The sequence below is a fragment of the Neltuma alba genome, unplaced genomic scaffold (assembly GCF_004799145.2).
Source record: "Neltuma alba isolate B1F8T4 unplaced genomic scaffold, ASM479914v2 tig00004011_pilon, whole genome shotgun sequence".
NCBI lineage: Eukaryota > Viridiplantae > Streptophyta > Magnoliopsida > Fabales > Fabaceae > Neltuma > Neltuma alba.
This window is the reverse complement of record NW_021633523.1, coordinates 50,808-74,223: the sequence shown is the minus strand read 5'-3', so window position 1 is coordinate 74,223 and position 23,416 is coordinate 50,808. Positions and strand designations below refer to the sequence as shown.

The 23,416-nt window shown below is 29.6% G+C and overlaps 2 protein-coding genes across 2 annotated transcripts; one reads left to right on the top strand and one right to left on the bottom strand.

Moving 5' to 3' along the window:
* Positions 1-4,529: 4,529 nt before the first annotated feature.
* LOC114743400 (uncharacterized) lies at positions 4,530-5,230 on the bottom strand. Its single transcript, XM_028931610.1, has one exon. It carries the CDS (start codon positions 5,160-5,162, stop codon positions 4,797-4,799), a length of 366 nt encoding a protein of 121 aa, XP_028787443.1. The 5' UTR covers positions 5,163-5,230; the 3' UTR covers positions 4,530-4,796.
* Positions 5,231-5,273: 43 nt separating this feature from the next.
* On the top strand, positions 5,274-23,360 carry LOC114743392 (fatty acyl-CoA reductase 2-like). The gene is made up of 7 exons (XM_028931606.1): positions 5,274-5,306; positions 13,007-13,130; positions 13,921-14,024; positions 21,692-21,822; positions 22,040-22,140; positions 22,259-22,454; positions 23,195-23,360. The coding sequence occupies exons 1-7, from the start codon at positions 5,274-5,276 to the stop codon at positions 23,358-23,360; spliced, it is 855 nt and encodes a 284-aa protein (XP_028787439.1).
* Positions 23,361-23,416: the final 56 nt, after the last annotated feature.

Here is a 23,416-nt window from a genome sequence, read left to right as displayed (position 1 = left end):
CATGTTTAATGCTTTATTCCAAACAAAGCCTTAGTTCATCAGCTACTAAAATATATTTTGACCCAAAAAAAAAAATCCTATGGGCAGCCCAAAATCCCTCATCTTCTCTGTCTAATGCCTGTTGGCTGGGCAGTCGGTCAAGTCTTCGCTTCAGTCAATTGGGAGCATTATGGCCATTTGTAGCTTTCTGGGCAAAAGTCTCTTATATCATCTTTTTGACTTAGTCACTTCGGCTGTATGTGTTGACTTGGCAAGCTAGCTTGCTAAGGCCAACGGAGAAAAGTTTCCCTCTATCTGATCAATAAGTCAAAAGTTGGTGAGGCAAGGATGGGGAAAATCATTTTATTTACGAAAATCAATATATGTACTCTATCTCATTATTAATATAAGAGCCACTTAACTAATTTATTTATATTAAAGAAGTCAGATAAATTGGTTATAATAAATGTAACGTGATTTCTCTAAACTAACTATGCGTAACATTAAATTATACATCAATTTATGAGGTAAGTTAATCAAAAAATAATAATGAATACGAAACACAAAATAGACAGAGATTTTATATTTAAAATCAAATTAACCCCATTAAGTTCCTATATTAGTGATTGGAGGGAGTGTGCTTATAATTAAATGCTAATGCTGATGTTTAAAAAAATGGATTACTGTTTTTTATGAGAAAAATATTTGTGTGCGTCTCATATAATAAAAAAGGAAATTAAATTATGAAATAGACTCTGCTCAATGTTTTACCTAACACCATCGTTTACTCCAAAGTGTAAACTAGTTTTGTATTAAAATTTTAAAAAATGACAAAATAAACACCTATTGAATTTTAAAATGATAAATAGGCAATTGTGAAATATTTTGACTTATCAAAATTATTATAAAAATAATTAGCATGGAATATTTGTTTTTTTAATGTATTTTTAGTTTTTCAGTTTTAAAAATTTATGTACTTTCTATTTCACAGACAAATCAAACAGTTCACAACTCCCATTGAACTGACCCAATAAATTAGAATTTCTTTTGGGCTCTGGCCCAATAAATCTTTAATATATAAAAGTAGAGTACAAAACAAGAGTTGCTGGTAGCATGACAAGTGGCATCATCTATGAGTAGATAAATATTTTTCTTTTCTTTTAAAAAAAGGCCACATTTTTTATCCATGTTTCCACCTATGTTGCTAATATTCCAATATATCCGCTTAAATTGGCCACTTAATATTTAAATTGATCTATAAATGGATAAATTATAGGAAGAACTATATTCACAAAATCCAGAAACCGTGTGGCAATTTTTTATTATATATTTATCGGCAATCTTTTGAAAGAAATCCCTAATAATTATCATTGTATCTTTTATTAATTATTAATAGACCTAAAATATCAGTAAATCACAACCTTAGAGCGTGGGCATCTTCACACATTGTTAAGTATCATTTGACTTAAAATAAAGATCTAGATTGCAATATTCCTCTTTAAATTATTTTGGTTGAATTGTTTGTTCTTAAAATAAAGATCTAGAATAAATATTAAAAATTTTAAATTAAAAATATATGAAAATGACATAACTTCCTTGATTCACCCCGATTTATTTGGGTGCACAATTTCATATTTTCTAACTAGATTTCTTTCGATAATGCTTCATCGAATCATGATTTTTGCTGTCTTGATCTGCAAATATTTATATTTTAGATTTCAACTCCTTACCACTTCTTCAACAATGCTATCTTCCTCTCTATCTTACCATCCATATGTCAAATTTTACTCTTTATTTTACATCAGTCATATATAGCCTTGGAAGAATCAAAATCCCATTAATCCTAATATTTTGATTTTGATTTGATTTGATTTAGCAACTGTTTTAGATTTTCTTTGATTTTGAGTGTGAATGCTGAAATATAGAGACCAGAATCCACCTCAAACATATAAAATACTCTTCCAGTCCTTAATATAAGAACTAATTAACTAATTTAAATAGATTAATGATATTAGTTTAATTGGTTAATATGATATTTTTTTTAAAAACATCATAAGCATTTTCCTTAATTCCTTCCCTTCCTCTCTTACTTGATTATTATTGGGGGAATATTAATAAGGTTGATTTGGGAGTAACTATGTTGATGTTGAGTATGCATTGATTTTAGCATGATTAACTTCTTAAAAGAGGTCAAGTTGTCAGATATTGGGCTTTATTTAAATATGGGGGTATAATACTGAACAATAAAATGTTGATAATGGCTCTATATATTTTGCATGCCTTGAAAACTTACAGACATTTTACTTTTTATACATATTAAGCTAATATGATGACTTGAAGCAAAAATGTGATCTTCACTAATTATTTTGTAATTATTCAACATTTTATAATATATAAAAAACCTTAATTTATACCCGTGCATCGCGCGGGTACTATAATAGTTCCTTATAAAATAGAACTAATCATAAGAAGCTGAGTATAATAGGAACAGGCTAATTTGATCACAAAGTAGTAATCAATATTTGAATTCTCATCCAAAGACTTGTTTATATTTAATGTCCGTTCTTACTTCAAACATATATAATTATTTTTAATAAATAGAGAAAAGGCAAGAAGGCGTACATGTCCCTATGATGACGTTCTTAGAAAATGCCCCTTAGTTGAATCTCTCAGTGATGTTATTATTGTGAATTCTTTAGCTTGCCTTGGATGATCTCTAATTTTGGTAAATACTACCTCTGGTACTTAATATAAAAAGTAGTTGACTAATTTAATTAGATTAAAAAAATTAGTTAAATTAGTTATTTATGATAAATAGGTATTATTTTTTCTAAAATATCTTTGCTAATCAAGTGTATTAGCTGGAACTACCATTATTATAAGGACTACCTTAGAAAAAATAGATAAATATGAAAGACAAAATATATTGATGTATTACATTTAGCACTAAAATAAAACTCGAACGAGCTCTTATATTAAAGATAAGAGGTAGTAATATAGTATATAATACTACCTTTAATATTTAATATATGAGCCAGACAACCAATTTGATGATATTAAAAAAATTAGTTCAATCAATTATCTATCACAAAGGTGTGTTAGTCTTTTTAAACTATTATTTTTAATAATGTGCACTAGAACTATTTTCTTTTTCAATCAATAGGATATTTTCTGAAAAATTAAAAATAAAGTAGATTGATATTTTATATTTGAGATTAAATCTAATTTTTTAGCTAGCTTTATATTGAGCACCGGAGATATTAACATTTTTGCCTTCTATGCTTGATGAGACCACATCGTTATACTCATAATATTTCGTTTGGCTGGATATGGTAATGAAAGGAAACCCAAAAAAAAATAAAAAATAAAGAACAATTACTTTTGCATAATTATTAAAGGCAAGTTTGGAATAGCTTATAAGTAGCTTTTTAATTGTGATTTACGGAATACGAAGTAAATATGTAAAAAGAATTTTGTTTTGACTTACGTGAAATATGTTTATGAGTGATTTTAATCGTAGTGGCAAACAGGGTCTAAATAGGCTTCATGTTTAAGGTAGTTGCTTGTATCGAAACTAATAGCGAACCACATGCAGAGTTACAGAGTGCAAACTAAGGACCTGTTTGTAACGGCTTATAAACAGCTTATAAGCCGCTTTTTAATAGTAATTTACAGAATACGAGACAAATATGTAAGAAGAATTTTATCTCAGCTTTCGTGAAACATGCTTATAAGGGATTTCCACCGTTCTGTCAAACAGAACACCGTAATGGTCATCATGTGATTAAGTCAATAAATACAAAAATTATCAGTTTTTTTTAGATATATTTTATATGATAATCAGGGAAGTCTGTGACTTCCGAAAGAATATTCCTCAGAATATAACTTTAAATCTAGATTCTACGGAACTCTGCTTTTTTCAGGGCAAAGACTGACTTTTTAAAATTATTATGTCATTGTTTATAGTATATTTATTTTTCATGAATAGAATAGTTCCTAGTATACTCTTATTTGAAATCATATTTTTACTTTGATTCATAAATATGTTACTGACCTAATAAATTCTTAGTTTTTTTATAACAATATTTAGGTTTAAATAATTTTTTTATAACAATTATGATTGTTTTAAAAATTAAACTTAATATATTAGTATTTGAAAATGTTTTATAACCGTTTAGTATTATAGTATCATTATTTTTTGTTAATGGTATTAAATTTAAAGGACTAAGTATATTTTTTAAAAATTAAAAAATCAAACTAAAATTAGGTATAAAATTAAAAAACTAAAAGTATATTTTTTTCAAATATAAATTTAGGAGGACTTCGGAGGTATCATTGTCAAGTAAAGGTTAGGGGATTATACAATGTACGTAAAGGATCATGAGAAAATTTCAATAATTATTAATAGTATTGGTAAAGAAGCGTTTGTATGTTATTTGATTAACATACTAATAACCGAATCAAATAAATTCAATCCCAATAATCTTCAACGCGAACTAGCTAGCTATAAGAATTTCATCTACACCGGAAAAAAAAAAACCACTCAAAGATGCTAACATGTAAATTTATACATCAAAATCTGAAAACATGTTAACTTCGTATCTACTTGTACTATATCAACTATATATCAGAGTAGCCATATCAATTTAACTTGCTCAGACAAAGGAAAGAAGAAGAAAAGAAACCTCAGAAGCTAAGTCATGTAAACAAACTAAAGAGAGAAAGATCTTTCATGGAAAAATGGAAAGAGCTCACAGTATTCACAAGATTACACAGTGATTAATTACAACAAGAAAAAGAAGCTTCATCAAGATTTTTCACCTGGCCAAGAGAGGGAACCAGCGTTCTTGTAAAGAAGACTGGTAAGAGATCATGAAGAAGAGAAAAACCAGAAGGAAGGCGACACCCCAAGGAGTGCCTCCTGCTCTGTGAAGAGAATCTTTCTCAGGAAAAGGAATCAGAGAAGAGAAGAATCCGCCACTGTTAGAGAGGAAGTGAAGCACAAGAAGAAGCAAGAGAGGAGACACCATTAGAACCATCTTCACTTGCTCCATCAAGCTCTCCATGATTGGCTCGTAGTTCATGTACCATGAGAAACCCAGAAACATGAACAGTGTTAGCAGGAAGAAACAAAAATGAAGAGGAAACGCAGGTTGCTGAGAGCTTGATGATGATGAAGCCATGTGACTTGATGATTTTGTTGAAACTGCAGAATTTGCAGATGATGAAAGCGCTTTTCTTTCTTGTGGTTGAGAATTGTGGAGAGAAGAGGCTTTAATTTATAAAAGCAGGAAATGGGGAAAGCTAAGGAAGCACGCCTAACACAGGTCACATCGGTGGACGGTTCATAAAGAATAGAAAAGAAAGAACGAAAATCTCTGTCATGCATGCATGGCCTTCAGGATTAGCGGTATTGCATTTTTTACCCTTTTCATGTGGACCCCACATGAAACTTTTGACGAGATCATTTTTCCTCCTGAAGTTTCTACTCTTACACACGCTGTTCAGAGGTATCGTTAATCTTATTAGAGGTATTATCAAACATTAAATGTGTGCACCTCGTTTAATAGGAATTCAAACTTAGTTTGTCACGTTATAAACTCTCTTTTCATTATTCTATTTAAATTCAATGAATCATGTTGAAGTATAGCTGGCTTCAGCTAAAGGTGTAACACTCTCAAAAGTACGATCTACGCATTCACGTGAACTTGAGCCAAAACTTTATATCTGAGCGGTTATAATCCATTTTACTAAAACCTATATATTTTTATCGATAAATTTAGCATACTCCTAAAATTAGCTGGTGTGTGTTTGAACCTGGAAAAACACTCTAAAAGACTTGTTCTTATCCCAAACTAACAACTCTCAGGTTTAAACTAACTAGTTGGTTATATATTGACTTTCAAAAACAGATAGAAGAAAAAGATTGGTATGCTAGGGTGAGGAACTTATTCACCTCTCCTTTTCGGTGTCCATTATTAAATGGGTTACTTTGATTGAAAACAAATTGTGCTGAGTCAGATGACTAGCTAGGCACCACAATCCTTGGTCAAGCACCTTACTGATAGAGAAATCAACCTATACGGGCTAGTGACTTTAACCACTGTCTTGTTCTTTTCTCTGAACTTTTTCTTAATAAAAGATTTAAAAGTTCATCAGAAAACAACTAAATCATACCTTCAAAATATCAAGTAATTAAAAAGAATAATGGGGTGATGATGTGCGGGTATGTAGAAGTTAGATCATAGATTAAAAAGTTCTTTTTTTTTTTTTCATTGTCATATAGATGCAATGCATAAAAAATTCTAAATCTTGAATTCATATTTCAATTAAATTATGTTTCAATTCAAAATAAAACTTGGGTGGGGAAGAGGAACATTCTTATTTACCCTTAATTAATAAATTTTATTTTTCTATTAAAAATCTTTAAATAACTAACATGAGATTAAGTTAGTTAGAGGTTAATTAAAATAAGCAAAGGGTTCACTTTTTGCACTAATATCATAGAATGAAAAAGGGCTAGCTTTATTTATTGGCAAAGGCAGGTGCTTTCTCAGCAACAAGGGAAGAGATGAATGATATTTGAAGAATAATGAATATACCGCAAGAGTGAAAAAATGATGATCTAACTGCTAATGATATGATTTATATATTGGAATGACACAAGTTTAAATTTTAATCCTGATATAATGATTTATAAATATTTTTTATAAACATTTTTAAAGCACGAAAGCTATCTAAATTCCATGAGCTAAGGACCCAACTCATCCCATTAATTAAAAGAAAAATGGAAGGGTCGGTGGGAATTCTATATGGCAGAGGTTGTCGTAGACCAATGCACACACATAAGAAGCTGCCACATGCCACCGACCAGGGACCACATATCTATCATCCTTCCTCTTTTAATTTTTTATTAACGTTTACTGAAAAAGATGATCTGAATAATAGAAACAAATCAGATTCAGACCATATTTTTCCACTACATAGTTAGGCACACATAATTGGCATTTAGAAATTAAAAAAAGTTCTGTCACCAAAAAAAAAAAAGAAATCGAAAAAAGTTCTTACGTAGATTCCGTTTGTACAAACCAATAAATTAATTTAATCATGAGTAGTTTTTAAATATATAATTGATAATAAGCCTTTTTTATAAATTAAGACATACTTCTATAATAAGCAACTTTCTTGATTAAATTTAGAATATACTTTTATCTTTACCTCTCAAATATTTAGATCAAAATAAATGGGTGAATCTTCAGCTAAAAAAAAAAAAAAAGGGTGTATCCTATGCACTGCAGAAAATTTAAACGATGAGTCTAGCCAGTTGTAAATAGACGTCTCCTTTTGACCTTATCGTGTTATGTTATGTGACCACATTTTGATAACAAATTGATAACAAATATTTAAAAAGTTCTTCTTTCATAGCTGTGATTTGGCAGCTTCAAAATATCCTTGATGTGCTGATGTGTGTGATTACTTTAATTAATTTTTATTTGGTATATGGGTGAAATATGCTTTTGTTTGTTGATGAAGACAATCCGGGAAACAAAAAATAAATGTGGAGCCATTGAGTCATTCATGCACGCCTGGTTCATGCCAATTGGTGATGATCCTAATAATTGATGAAGCTAATAAATTTAAAAATAAACAAAGTGAGGTTGTTTTTAACAAATGGAAATTGAATAGGGTTAATTATTCTGTTACTTTCAAATGGAACTCTGATAGACTTTTTTGTTTCATTATTATTTAAGTTCAATCAATGAACTAATGAGTCATGATGATTTGTCCTTTTGAGACGGTCACGGTGGCATAATTTGATTAAAGCGGTGACCATTATTTTGGACGATTAATCTCAATCCATTACCTGCCTAGAGAGATTATTGAGTGTCTTATATATAATATTAGAGATTGAAAAATAATGAACAGCATCTCAGTCTTTGATATATAAATAATTATATATAGTGTCATTTTCTTCCCTTCAAACCACCTTTACAAAAGACAAGAGAGTGGGTTGATAATTACATATAGTCATATACACTTAATTATCAATGTCTTTCTTTAAAGGAAAAAATGACGGCATAGGGATGGTTTTTTTTTTTTTTTTGCCAAACCACATGTACACAATCATATTCATGCTGTAAATGTAAATGTAAATGTAGCAACTAAATACCTAATATTAGATATTAAAAATTAATTAAATTAGTTATTAATAAAATATATGTATTAATTTTGTTAAAATATTCTTTTAATCATTTACATTATAATTACTTTTATTGTTGGGAAAACTCCTGTAATGTGTGTGTGTATGTATAATCAATAAAAATAGTTTGAGAGAAATTATAATTTAAAAAATAAAATAAATTGATATATTATATTTAAGACTAAAATTTCTCAATTAGCTTTTATATTTAGGATTTAGAAGAGTATCATTTTATGTTAGTATATATCGAAGCATATTAATGTAAAAGGTTTTGGTGCAAATTTGTCTTAGAAATCTTCATCCAGGAGAAGTGTTGCTTCCGAAGTTTTTTTGGGCTTTAAGATCGCCCTAGAAGTAGTAAAATAGAATAATGTTACCTTTTACTGTTGGTCAACACTAATTTTTAATAGTCAATGTTAAATTTTTAACGAGGTGAGACAACATTGCTATATTTTAAAATTTTCAAGTTAAATTAAACTAAAAAAAAATTTCAAGATAAATTTACATCTTACCAATTAAAAAAATTTGAAAACCAAAAAAATGTCAAGTACGAAACAACTATTTCAAATTAAATGGTAGTATGATATCATAGCTTAAAAAATTGATAATATATAGTAGAAATTTTTTATTTTTTTAAAACATAAAAGTGATATGTTCATTGAGGTGCAGCCCACTAACTATATTTTATTTTATTTTCTCACACTTTATCTCCTTCACAAATGGATACACACAAGGCACTATAAAATTTCTTGGGATGATGGCCACTTTCCAGTTTCCATTATTATTATGATAATCAAACAGAGATCTGCATGCGTGTGGGTTGAAATCATATTTGCTTTTTGCAATATATTGTTATTATTATTACTGCTACTATTATTTCGTAGGTATTGTTTTTATTTATTATTATTATTATTATTCATCCTCCCTTAAAGAAAAAGAAGTGTACAAATTCATGCACATTCTTAGTGTCTAAGTAACTTTTTCATGCACACCCTTCGTTAAGGAAGATGGTCCCACCCTTCATGTTTTCTTCCCATCATTATACCAACAGTCTAAAAGTGAAGGCCATATAATTATAAGAAGCACAGGTTTTTATCTATTTATTATTAATTGTTAATTGTTAATGGGGGAATCTTAACTGTTAATAACCGTAAAGCATTCAATATAAGTATAGTTCAAGAGAGAAAGTAAAGATAACTAACGTGAACTCTCCCCCCCCCCTGTCGAAAGAAATGCTTCTCGTCAATAAAATGTAATAAGATGCAACAGAATTTTAAGTTCAAAAAAACAAAATTACAAATAAAAGAGATAACTAAACAAATCAGAAACTATTCAGTATCAATTCAAAGTTACACACGATCTTGAGCAATCCCTTTATGCAGCTGCAATAATAGAAGTTTCTACGCCCAATCCAAAGAACAAGTACAAAGTTTTGGCAACTCAATAATCAACTACCAAATTTAATTTGCTTAACTAATGTGAATTCTTTGCTATTAAAATATATACTATATACTGCTTGCGTCCCATAAAAAAATATATAAAAGAGAATATCTGACAAATATAAAGAGAACAATTAGGGTTGCAAAAATAACTATATATACTCCTTTCTATCTTTAATAAAATTAATTAAAATTAGTTATTTCTTATAAAATAATAAATTTATCCTGAATCAAAGTCATTAATTAGTTTAAAAAGCTTAGTTAGTTATAAGTTTTTATATTTAGGGATGTTAGATTAAAAAAAATTAATACTTTAGACAGAATATGTTATATTATGAAATATGTCAGAAGTCTTTATAATAAAGATCAAAGGAAATATCATATTATCATATTAATAATGAAAAGATAAAATATGATACCCCTTCCAGTCTTTATTATAAGGACCTTTAACATGTTTCATAATTTAATATGTTTTATTTAAAATGTTCTTAGGTGCGTATAATAAAGATTAGAGCGAAGAATAATAAATAATGATATATAGGCTTTATTTACTCTCATACGCTTTGGTATCATTCGTTTTTAGTTTAAACATGTTCTTTTCTTTTGATTTTTAATTTTTTTTTATAAATATACCGTAAAGAACTGAATCTTTAAAGAAAAAGAAATGAATGAATTTAATACAAAATCAATCTTTTTTGTGTAATTTCCCTCTGAATTACGTTGAGATTCAATTTGTGCATGCGTCCGACTCAAAATTCAATAAGCAAGGCTTATCATTAATGTAGTGTAAATGTAACCCTATCTGTACATTTTCAATTAGTGGCCGAGATCACCAAAGAAAAATTTAAACCTTATTAAAATATCAGTGATAATGGATCCCATTATGGAACGCGCAAAAGAATATTAAATAAAATAATGAATCAGGACATTATATCCATATCATAGATATCAAATTTTTTTAGGGGAAAATCTATGTGATATGATATATTTATTATTGTTTCTAAAAAGATAAAGCCAACAATCGTTTTCACTTGGCCCACTCACAAATGACTTTAAAGTTGAAACCTAAACACAATAATGATTTCCATTAACCTAATTCCTTGTCCTTGTGGAATGTGGTTCTTTTAATCACTGTGATTCATGGGAAGTATTATCCAGAATGTTCTATATGCTTTCCCATTATCCATATATCAATTTTAGATATTGTTACTTATTTTTTTTGTAATATAATTCAGAGTCTTCTCAAATTACTTTATATTGAAACTAATATCTGTTGAGTGAAAGTGTAAAGATTAAAGTCCTTCCAACAAATACGTTTTTCGAGATCTAAATTTGTGTTCTTCTTCTTACGAGGTGAGACCGCTTACCATATTACTAAATTACTATATAATACCGAATCTAAAATTTGCATGACCTATGTGTATGTATTTTTTCCTAAGCACAAATATCTTCATAATAAAAATAATCATATTTCTGTTGGGAAAAACGACAAAGAAAATAATCATATTTGAAGTATAATCAAGTATTAGAAGTTAGTATTCTCATAGCAATAATTAGAATCTTGATTCATTTTGACTAGTCTCTCTTGTTAATTAAACCCAACTCTTATCGATTTGTATATTAAGGAACAGTATGAATTATTAAATTTCATATAACCGAGAAATATGTATGCAAATATTTTTATTTATGAATAATACAACTTATTTTTTTTCAAGATTTTATATCTATGTATAGTTAGAGCAAACCGATCAAAGTTTTCCCATAGTTGCTCTTTCCGCAGTGATTGGATCAGTGGAATGAGAGGGCCCGTTATTCTAGTAGCCAGGGAATGGTCTAAGTCAACGCACTCTTGGTGGTGGTGGTTGTTTTTGGATAGCTTCTTGGTAGTTGCTTTAAATTTCATCAATATTTTTAACGTGGTGAATTAAATTCAATTTTTTTTTTAAAAAAAAGAAGTACTCATATTTAATGCCTGACAGTATTTTGAATATGATTGCTTTCAATAAAAAGATATCCATACGTATCAACAAAATAATCATCAATATTTTGTATTATGCAATTGTTTATGTGTTGTTAATTAGTTCAAAATAATAATTTATATGTCATAAATTAAAATATTTTTAATTTTATATTTAAGCATTAATTGTTTATTTTAAAGACTTAAAATATCTTAACTATAACAGATTAGCTTAATCAAAGCAGAATAATTTTGATAAGATGAATTTTAATCGAATAAATTGTCATTTTTTGTTAAAAACAGAAATAAAACTTAAAAGATACATTAGCCTATAAGAAAAATAATAAATAACATATCAACGTATGTAGGATTTTATCTAAAATATGACATTCTCTTTGGTTCTAAATGTAAAAATTAGTAGGGGGATTTGTTTTAATCATAAATACAAGACCTTAATTCACTTTGTCTCCCAAATTTAATTTTTTTTCTAAACTCTTTTTATTGATTGATTGCATATATTAAGAGATTTTTTTTATTAAAGGAAGAGTTTCTAATGTAACTAATTTTTTTAAATCTCTACAAATTAATTACTATCTTTTGTTCTAACTATAAGAGCTAGTTTATAGTGTACTCCTCTGATCTTATTTATAAGTCACTTCCAACATATTTCACATAAACCAAGAAAAACCTTAAACTTTATTAACTCTTATTTAAAATTCAACTTTCCAACTTTATCCCTATTTAATATACATTATAACTCATGCAAATAAAGTAAACACAATAATAAATGAAGGGTAAAATTGTACATCCGAAAAATTGTTCTCAGTGCCCTATAAATAGGACCAAAAAAATCCCCCCTCTCTCTGCTTTATAAATAGGATTAGAGGAGTAAACTGCATTACAAACTAGTTCTTACATCTAGGATTGGAGGTAATATATCTAACTCCTATATTCACAACCACAACGAGTATATTCCTAATTAACTATGCCTTCATTGCCCTGTCTGGTTCATTAATTTGCGTCGATCGATCGACACAAGAACCATTCCTCATTGAGGAACCATCCATTAGAACCTTTTCCACCACATGCACATGCCTGGAACCAAAATTGCAAAATCCATTAAACACGTGTCATACCGAGTCCTTTCACCAAACTTTAATTTCTCTTGAATAGGACTTTACGCATTCTATATTTAAGGTGTAGTCCTTATTGATAGCTTTTCAAAGGATCCCTTGACGATATTTCAAAGCAACAATAATGATTTCTTGCCTCAACATTAGCTCCTCCTTATCATCCTGCCGGGATTATTATGGTCGTCTTATTATTTCTCGAACAAACAAGTACGGATGCCCCAAATCTATCTACCTTAAGAATCGCGGCCACCTCAAATATTTCCATTTCTCTACTGACCGTTTCACCAAATCTAAATAGCTTAACACAGTTGTTTACTGTCAGAATAATGCAGAAAGCAAATATGGCCATGGAATTGGTATTGCCTACTTTCTTGGGGCAAAGAACTATCTTGTTACTGGTGCCACTGGCTTCGTAGGGAAAGGTAAACGCCCTTTCTGTAATATTGTAAACCAAAGAGGTTTCTTTCCTTGTTATACAGAAGTTATTCTTCTTATGTAAGACAATTTTTAGAAGGAATAAATGATCTTTATTATAAGACAATTTTTTGGTCATAAATATAAGACCCATTTTATAGTATAAATTACACTACAAATTGAACTGGTTCTTATATTTACGATCAGAGAGAATAATTGCTAAATGTGGTATGCATTCCTTTTTTTTTAAAGGTTGCTCCTATTTAAATTCTCATTATAAATGCACATTCTATGGTTTTTTATATGTAATTAATGGTATTGGGTAAATCTGGAATTTTATGTCATTTTCAGACCAAGTTAATGTCTAAATTATATTTTATTGGTTTTTTATGAGGTTAGTTATTAGAAATTTTTTATAATGAAGACTAGGGGCATATGTTTTATGAATAGTATGACTTGCTATAAATATATACTCATTTCTCTCTAATGCGTGGAGTTCGAAAAATGAGTTTTATTGTTCATGTATCATATCTTATAAGGAATGCAGCTTGATTTAAATTTTACTATATATATTGATATGTTTATCACACTAGCTATCCTCTGGTTATTATATGGTTAAATTATTTAATTATCCCTTTTTTGTCTTAAATTAGAATCAATATTTGATTTTTGGTTCATTTACAAAAGCTTTTTCTTTAGTTTACTTTATGTGAGTGAAGTTATTTAACATAATCCCGTAAAATATCTTAATCTCCCTGTGTGTAGTATATGTTCTGTATTTTATCTCCAATTTTGCAGTTTTTATTAAGATGTTAAGGATAGCATCTAATGCAGGACAAATTTTCGTCTTGGTCATCAGAGCAAAGGATAAGGAAGCGGCGTTAAATAGCTTGAAAACTGAGGTGATGATTAATTTATTACCAATTTTCTCATTCATTATTGGAAATAAATTTGGGTTCTTCTAATTCAATTAGTTTCATTAATTATTAATTAGTTAAAAAATACGTACATTAGATAAATTTAATATACATAATCTATTAGGAATTTGGTTCAAACTGTAGCTCCCCTTGTAAAGTTAACTATTTGTTGTTCAACTCTATCCTTATCTCATTTAGCTCGAACTACATAATGTACTTTAAGAACTCCGTCGTTAATGTAGTTAACAAGGGTAGAGTTGAAAACGACTGAAATTTTTGGAGAAGATTAATGATAAAATCGTAACATTTTTAATTTTTTAAGATTCATGAATCGGTTAAAAAGGACTTAGGATACGAGGAAAACCATGTTAATCTAAATAATGAATGAATTTGTGATAAGTGATTTGGTTTGAACATATTGATCTTATATTTTTCAGTACACAAAAAATTGTCTTAATAATAGCTATAGTAAATAAAAATTGATGATGGATTTTGGTTTGATATATTATATAGATCATAGACTGTGCACTGTTCAAGAGCCTTAAAGTATTATATGGCGAAAATTACGAGGCCCTCATGATGAACATACAAGATATTTTAATTATATAATTTATATTATATTATATTATATTATTTTTATTTTTATTAAAATATCCTGAGTGTGGCCCATTAGTCTGTTAGGCCCAGTCTATGTAGGGTTTTAGACTCGGCCCTTTTTTAGTCATTTTTTGATCTTGATTGTAGGTTAAGTTTTTTTACGGTAGACTGAGTGAGTAAATAAAGAGAAAACCTAATTCACTACTTTTGAGGTTTCCTGACTGATGGCGGCTTTTATTAGTTTCATCACTGTGCCCACCTTCCAGTTAAAAGAACCCTAATATTCTTTCTACTAATAAGCTTCTATGTTTTCTGTTGTTCTAATCTAAATCTAGATTATGAGTACTGTGGATTGCTTCTTTGAATATCTAGCATGGCGAGAGGTATTTATATAAATCTTCCGCTGTTACTCTAATAATGTAGAATTCTATATGATTCTTTAGATAAATATTTTGTTTATATGGTTTGTTCTAACATGTGGTATCAGAGCCTGGTTACTTAAATCTCTTTCTCCCTGCTATTTTTGTTTATGATATATTATGGATGTATTTTAATTTTCTTTTGAAAATTAATTTGAGAAATAATTCAAAGGAAGACCACATTTGATCTTGTTCCTTTTCTTTTGTTTTCGGATTTGAATATATGTATGATTATATGTATGATTTTCTTAGGGTTACTCTGTTCATTAATTGTCCATACATTATTTGGTTTTTAAAACAAAAACGATTGGATAGTTGAGCCGATATAAGGAATATCCATCTCATACCTTCATATACACAAGAGGTTATCTTCGATCACATTATTGCTGTGAGCCTGTGACGTCATGGGTTACGAAATAAACAATTTTCCATCAAAATTTGTGCACCGCTATCTTCAGTTTTTCGAGTTTGGTTTTTTGGTCTTGGTTTTGATGATATCATTGTCAATAAGTTGCTTGCCTTTAACTTTCGATCTTTACGCCGTATAAACTTCCGGAGAGAGAACTCGAAATTACTGGAAACCACCATCTGAGGCTTCAGGTAGCGGTGGGTCTGTAGCCAGCCTTTTTGGGTCACCGATCGGGTAGGCCGGTAGGGGTCCGGCTAGCTGGGGAAGATGAGCAAAACGCTTTGTTTTGCATTCTGGACAAAGCCTTTCCTCAGCACACAGAACGATGTCGTTTGTGCCAAAGTGAAACGCTACGTTTCAGTTAATTAGGGAATTGGGCTGCGCATGATCTGGGCCTTATTAAATTAGGCTGGCTGTTTATTTTATTCAATTCATTTTTGAATCTAGAATTTCTGCATTGGGCCTCCCTACTGTTTCGGCTTCTTGCGTTTTTGGGCCATTTGAAATTCAAAAAAAAGGGAATAAAATTTATTTATATATATAAATATATTAACCCTCTTGGATTCTGTTAGGCCGAGGCCGTTGCTTGTTTGGGCCAATTATTTTGATTTCAAAAACTGTTATTCGGCTGGGGAACATTTGTTTTAATTTCAGGAAAATTGGAACATGGGCCTCTGCTATTTTAATTTGTTTTTGGTTCATAATTTTGTCACTCTTTCGGTTTATTTTCGGAAACTTATCGAGGCCAAGTTTATATGTCTAAAAGAAATCAATTTAGGCCCTTTATTGGATTATTGATCTTTGGGTTGCTTTGTTTGATTTTCTGAGATTATTTGGGCTGAAGAAAGATTGTTTGAGTTTTCTAATTTGTTATTAGGAATTCTTGTTGAGTCCTTCACAATATGATGAACTAAGGTTTGAATTCTCATTAAAAGAGATACTCACATTTAGTGCCCGATAGTCACTTGAATAGAATTGCCTCTAATAGGAGAACACATATGCTTTAGTAGTAAAAAAAAAAAGAAAAGAAAAAGGTAATTCTTTTTGGGACCAAATATTTAGTTTGTTTCTGGATTTTGGGATTTGGGCTCCGCTTGTATTTTTTGCAGTATTGACCAATTTTGTCTTATTTCCAGCAAACTTTTTTTTTGGGCTGAATAAAGTGTCATTTAAATTGGCCTTTATTTATTTAGCCATTTGGTTTATGCAAAATCTATTTTATGTGCCATTTAAATTATTTAAATAAAATAAAAATCAATATGGCTATTTTAACATATTGTGAAAAATTTGTAAAATTCTTTTTGTCTGTCATTTAATTATTTAAATATTTTTGTTTTAGGCAATTATATATTGGTTTGAATTTTGCAAAATTATATTTGAGTTGAAATGTGCTGAATTTGATTTATTAAATAATTTTTGGGTGCATAAAATAGTGGGAAAATTTAATTTTAGTTATTTAGTCACTTATGTTGATTAAATTAATTGGTTAAGTTCTCTATTATGTTGTACATATATGAGATTTAAATGCACATAGTTGATCATTGTGATTAGCATGCAAAGTTGATGAGTAGTAGCCACAGCATCCTCTTATATAGTGCATGGATAAATAATCACATACGGATTTTAAAATATCAACTATAATCAATGAGTAATTATAATTTGATCACATAAATGGTTTAGTTGATTAAATTATTTAGTTGAAATTCTCATTGATATTATGTGTGTGTGTGTGTATGGAATTTAATTGTACACATATGATATTAGTGATTAGCATATATATTTGTTTAAGGAGTAGTCGCAGCATCCTTATTCATATGTTGTATGCATATCTAATCACACGTGGATTTAAAATATCAATTTTGGCTAAATGTACAATTAATATACACAATGATTTGATGTCTTTGTGATGCGAATGTAGAGTTTAGGAGTAGCCACAGCATCCTTACATGTACATGTATTTGTCTTGATAGACAAATCATCACATAAAGATTTAAAGGTATCACCTGTAATTAAATATGTAGTTATGGTTAATCTTTGCCCATAGGTAGATAATTATAATTACATATTTAATAAGGGTGGGATAGAAACAGCCTTATGATTTCTAAGTAGCCCACAGGTATTAGGAATCTAAATGCATTCTAGTTTCACCAATCAGAGAACATAAAGTTGTGCTATGTTGACGTCTTTGCCCACAGGTAGACTTTAGTGACACGAAATTTATGATTGTACGATTTACATTGGTAAATATACGCTCAAGTGTGATGGTTGATTGCCTCATAAAGTGTTGTCATAAGCATGATTGAAAGTTAATTCTATGTTTTGTAGTATTATTGTTATCTTTTTAGTTGGAGACAGTTATTGAGCCTAGAAGAAGATAAATGTGACTTATTCAATTAAATTAAACTTGACATTAAGAAAGTTCTAGTACCTCTTAATACTAGCATGCAAAATGAGATAGTATTATGAGACAAAATTGTCTTAATACAATGATCTCAATTAAGAGCTGGTTATGGGTACATAATGAATGGAACAGAGTTAAGAATTCTTCGTGGGCTGAAGGATGAATTTGAGAAATTCTCATAAAAAGTTATTGCATTATATGCGGACTATAAAGTGATTCTCCATAAAATGTATTGGCATAAACGATCTCCATTATTGTTGGTAAAAGAGATTCTCAATTTACTATCTCATTAGTATGAGCTATTATACGTTTTCATAAATACATGCAAGATTAAGTATTTATTGAAAAGGCATATATCAAATGTTTGGCTCAAATTTGGATAAGAATGAGATTTTAAATTAGGGTCATTAGGTTACCAACTTCAAGACCATAAAATGATATGCATATATAAGAGTTATGTGCTAATAATAAAAGGTCTGATTGGAGATAATGGTGAATAGATTCTTATCATTAGTACATTTAAAATCTCGTTTTGTTTAAACTAATCATGAGAAGGATTTCTTCAAGTTATGTGGTGCACGGTATTTTCAAAGATATTCATAAAAGGGTTAAAAAGTTTATTAATAATGAGATTTAATGATCTCTTAACCTTATTGATTCTAATCTATGTATGATTTACATTAAGAAATATGTAAACCATCGCACCACTTTAAGAGAACTTGAAGGATTATGATTAGTAAGAGATTACATGTACCATTATATATTTCAAGTTTATTTTCTAGTAAATGGAATTCTATATTTCCCTTGTCCTCTCGCAATGCCTAGTCACTATTTGCCTTATGATTGTGCAATATCATTTGATATGTATAAGGCAAAAGTGGGTGGTTAATCTAACAAATATGTTAATGTTAGTGAGATCAACAAGGGAGATAGATGATGAGTACATCATTGATGGACAATAACCTAGTCCATATGTATGTTAAGTTTCTTCATACAAGAAATCACTAGATAATGTTGTTGAGAGAAGAAACATAGCATTAATAGACATATTAAGCAATAAAGTTTACAATTTGATTTTCCTCTTGGGATACACATTCAAGACAATTATGTATATTTAAAATGAGATTCCAACTTAATTTGTATTTAAATTATTTTGAAAATCTAAAGGGTTGGAAGCTTACCTTATTATATATACTTATACAAAATTGTCTTATAAAGGAAAGAGTGTAGAAGGAAAATATTTCTTGAGACTTATATTGCATATTTTGATGAAAATGCATTCAAGTATTTTGTCCATCATATTTTAGTGTAGTATTTTGAGGAATGCTAAATTTATTATTATTGCCATGATTAGTGGAAGTGATCAAACTAATCAGGGGTGATCACATATAAAGAATAACCTCTAATTATGGTAGAACATTAGTTTTGCATGGCACTCACCTTGTTAAGGTGAATGTAGAAACATCATGAAGTTCTTAGATTCACAATTGATCATGCTTGAAATTAGGAGTATCACTATTAAGAATTCTGTCAATTATACAAGGAGTATCTGAAAATAAATAAGACATATCTCAAAATTGATGGGTGATACTCTTTTTCTGCAACTTCAATCTCATTAACAGATTGAGTTAAGATCAATAGTGATTAAAATTTAGCAATTCGCAGTGACTACATGATGTACATAAAAGTATTCAGTTAGAACATAAATATAAATATTGAGTATGACCTCAATTTCATATTTCAAGAAGTGAAATAAATTCCTAGTGAAGGCATTGCTTCATGATAGATATGTGAGATTTCAAGGCAAACAATAAGATTTGAATATTTGTATAGTTGTTAGTATGCAACATTAAGTATTACAAAAGAATATTGTTTGCCGAAGATTCTCTATGGAGAAAAGGAACTCATTATAGTGAGATATTACCTCTTATATTAATGAATAGTTCCCACCACATTTTCATGGTACTAATGTCTATATTGATTTGGAATATTGTTAGAATCTTTCCAATCTTTGACATAAGGAGAGATATATGAATTGGTGAAAGAGGTCAAATAGCTTATACAAGGAGAATTTAGTCGACAAGCAACTCTCACAATAGTGATAATTAATATATCATGGTATAATCACATGCATGATCAAATTGAGAATATTATGGTTTTGTTTGTATCACTTGATTAGTAGGAGTTGGGTCATCTATAAGTTGCATGTAGATGATCCATATATTGCTCATATTTAATGACTCAAGGTGTTACAAATGACAGGATGGTCATTATTTAAAAGTTGTGATATTATTGGTTAAGGTGCGGTATTTTTTTAGAATACATAAATGGATTATTCTCAAGGTACTTGAGATTATCATAAATAACCTATAATCACAAGCACTTGAACATCCATAAATAAATGACATTTGTCATGTGTAACACACTTGATAGAGGATATGATTAGATTGTCCATATGTCTCCAATGTGATCATCATGTAAAGGAGATGATGAGTATTCCTTCTAAATTAATTGCTAAGGTATTGCCTTGTTTGAATGTGTACAAAATGAGCCATATCATTGCAATGAATATTAGGAGGATTCACAAGCAAATTAATGCTTGAATGACAACTGAAAAGCCGCAAATGGTGAAGTACATTACTAAATGTACATTAAGTATCATTCTTCACATATATGAGTCATTTTCTTGAATGATTGAGATTGTTCAATTTAGTTGGATGAGTTAGCAACAAATTGTTAACATTGTGATACACATTCGTGCTTGATGAACAAGTTGCATCATGAAGGAGTGCAAGATTGCTAAACAATCACTGATTGTTTCCTTCCATCATGAAATGTCTCTTGTAATCATTCATAGAGGCAAGTTGTAAGATTGTTGATTAATGACTTTCATCATAGGGTTTTAAATTATTGAATTAATTTCAAATCCATCAAGGGTGTTTATTATATGACCATGGATTTAATTGGTCATAAAACACATAAAGCGTAAATCCTTTGAGTAAAGAGCATGCTATTAAAAAGGTCAAAGGACCAATATCTTATCAGAAATGGATCACATTTAGTGATCTAAATGAGGTATTATGAACTGATGAAATTCAAATTGTGGTTTGTTGTCTCAAGTTTGGTACTTGAATTATATGGGATTAACATACATCCAAGTTGGAACCGAATAAACATTTAAGGTTTATTCATAAAGTTATAACCCATTAAGTAAGGATGCTACTTGTAATACATGGAAAGTAACACTCGACATAAGGGGACTTATCACCATGATTCTAGTAGTATTGTCTTAATTAACCTTGACACGTCAACTGACATATAATGTACGGGCCAAGTGGGAGAATATAAGATATTTTAATTATATAATTTATATTATATTATATTATTTTTGTTTTAATTAAATATCCTGAGTGTGGCCCGTTAGTCAATTAGGCCCAGTCCATGTAGGGTTTTAGACTCAACCCTTTTTTAGTCATTTATTGACCTTAATGGTGGGTTAAGTTTTTGACAGTAGACTGAGTGAGTGAATAGAGAAAAAACCTAATTCACTACTTTTGAGAGTTCCCTAACTGGTGGCAGCTCTTATCAGTTCCATCATTGTGCCCACCTTCCAGTTAGAAGAATCCTAACATTCTTTCTACTAACAAGTTTCTATATTTTCAGTTGTTCTAATCTAGATCTAGATTATGAGTACTGTGGATTGCTTCTTTGAATCATCTAGCACGATGAGAGGTATTTATATAAGTCTTCTACTATTACTCTGATAATGTCAAATTCCATATGATTATTTAGATAAATATTTTGTTCATATGGTTTGTTCTAATAGAACAAGCTGGCAGCAATGCCTGGGGATGTTTGTGAATCTGATCTTGGGATGGATGCTCTCACAGCCAGTGAAATTGCAGACAAAGTCCACGTCATTGTGAATTCAGCAGCCAATAGCAATTTTGATGAAAGGTCAAATTGATAAAGTCCTAATAGTATTATTGCTTTTTCATCATTGATTTGGGCTGTCCAAAAAACCAACTGGGATTACCAAAGGTCAAATTGAATTTCCCGTTATTGCAACTTGTTTTGGGACCTAAACATGAATGATTATGTCCCAAATTAAATTTCCTTCTCCTAGAATCATACTCATTAACTAGTGTGATTTTTGTGGGAAATTCTGTTTCAGGTACGATGTTGCTCCCAGTGTCAATGCAAAAGGGCCATCTAATCTGCTAAGTTTTGTCAAGACCTGCAAAAAGATCTACCTTTCCCTTCACGTATCAACTGGTGCGTACATATATATTAAGCACACTATAATAGCCTAACCCTAAATTGAACTTTCAAAAATGATAACATTGAATGTGTGTGTGTGTGTGTGTTTATGTATATGTATAAAATTCTGCAGCTTATGTCAATGGTGAAAGTGAAGGAGTAATAGAGGAGCCCTCGTTATCTATGGAAGAGATAATTATCCCAGGAAAGAAAGCATCACTTCCCAGACTTGATATCAATGATGAAATGAAGTTGGCTGCAAATCTAAAGGAATCTGTCAATGATAAAGAAGCAGCGCATCAACAGATGAAAGTACTTGGTGTTCAGAGGTATAGTAAGCTGAAGAAGCTAACTCTTTTTGTATTGGTTTTCTTGTTTCATCACGGACTAAATACGATTTGATAAATGTGCTAAATTAATTAATTATTGATGATGACTAAATATTGCCACAAATGTTATATTCCTCGAGTTTTTAATATAAGAGATGTTTAACTAACTTGGGTAGATTAATGAAGCTATATAAACTAATGGCTTAATGCAGTGTTTGGTCCTCATCATTTGTTCTCATTTTGATCTCGGTCTTTGTGGCTTCAAACCATAAGTTTTGACTTTTTTAAATTTCTTTCTGTCTAAGATGCGTTAATCCCAATATTTTAACAAGGAGTTGGACTATTTTGCCTCTTGAGGATCAAAACCTATGGTTTGGAATTATAGGAATAAAAACCAAAATGAGGGTAAATTATAAGGACCAAATATTGTATTAACCATAAACTAGTTCTAATAAATATGACTTGATCTCTCTAAAATATTCTTGTATAATATTAGATTATATATCAGTTTATAAGTTAAGTAAATTAGTCTTGGAGAAAATGATAAATACTAGAGATAAAATAGATAGAAGTCATATATTTAGGATCAAAACCTAACTCTTAAGTAACTCTTGTAATTAGCACCAGAGAAGTATTTTGTACTGATTTTGATTTAAAAATCTTTAAACTATAAATACCCATGTGGACCAATTAATTATTATTATTTTTAAAACAATTTTTGGACACTATAATTCCTGTAGGGCCAAAATTCATGGATGGCCAAACACTTACTCATTTACAAAGGCGATGGGTGAGATGCTGATCACCGGAATGAAAGGTGATATACCAACCGTCATTCTTCGTCCATCTGTGATTAAAGGCACTTATAAAGAACCTTTTCCCGGATGGATAGAAGGAAAGAGGTAACCTTCTATGTTATTAATTAATATGTATAACTCAAATTTTTAATTTATACAAAACAT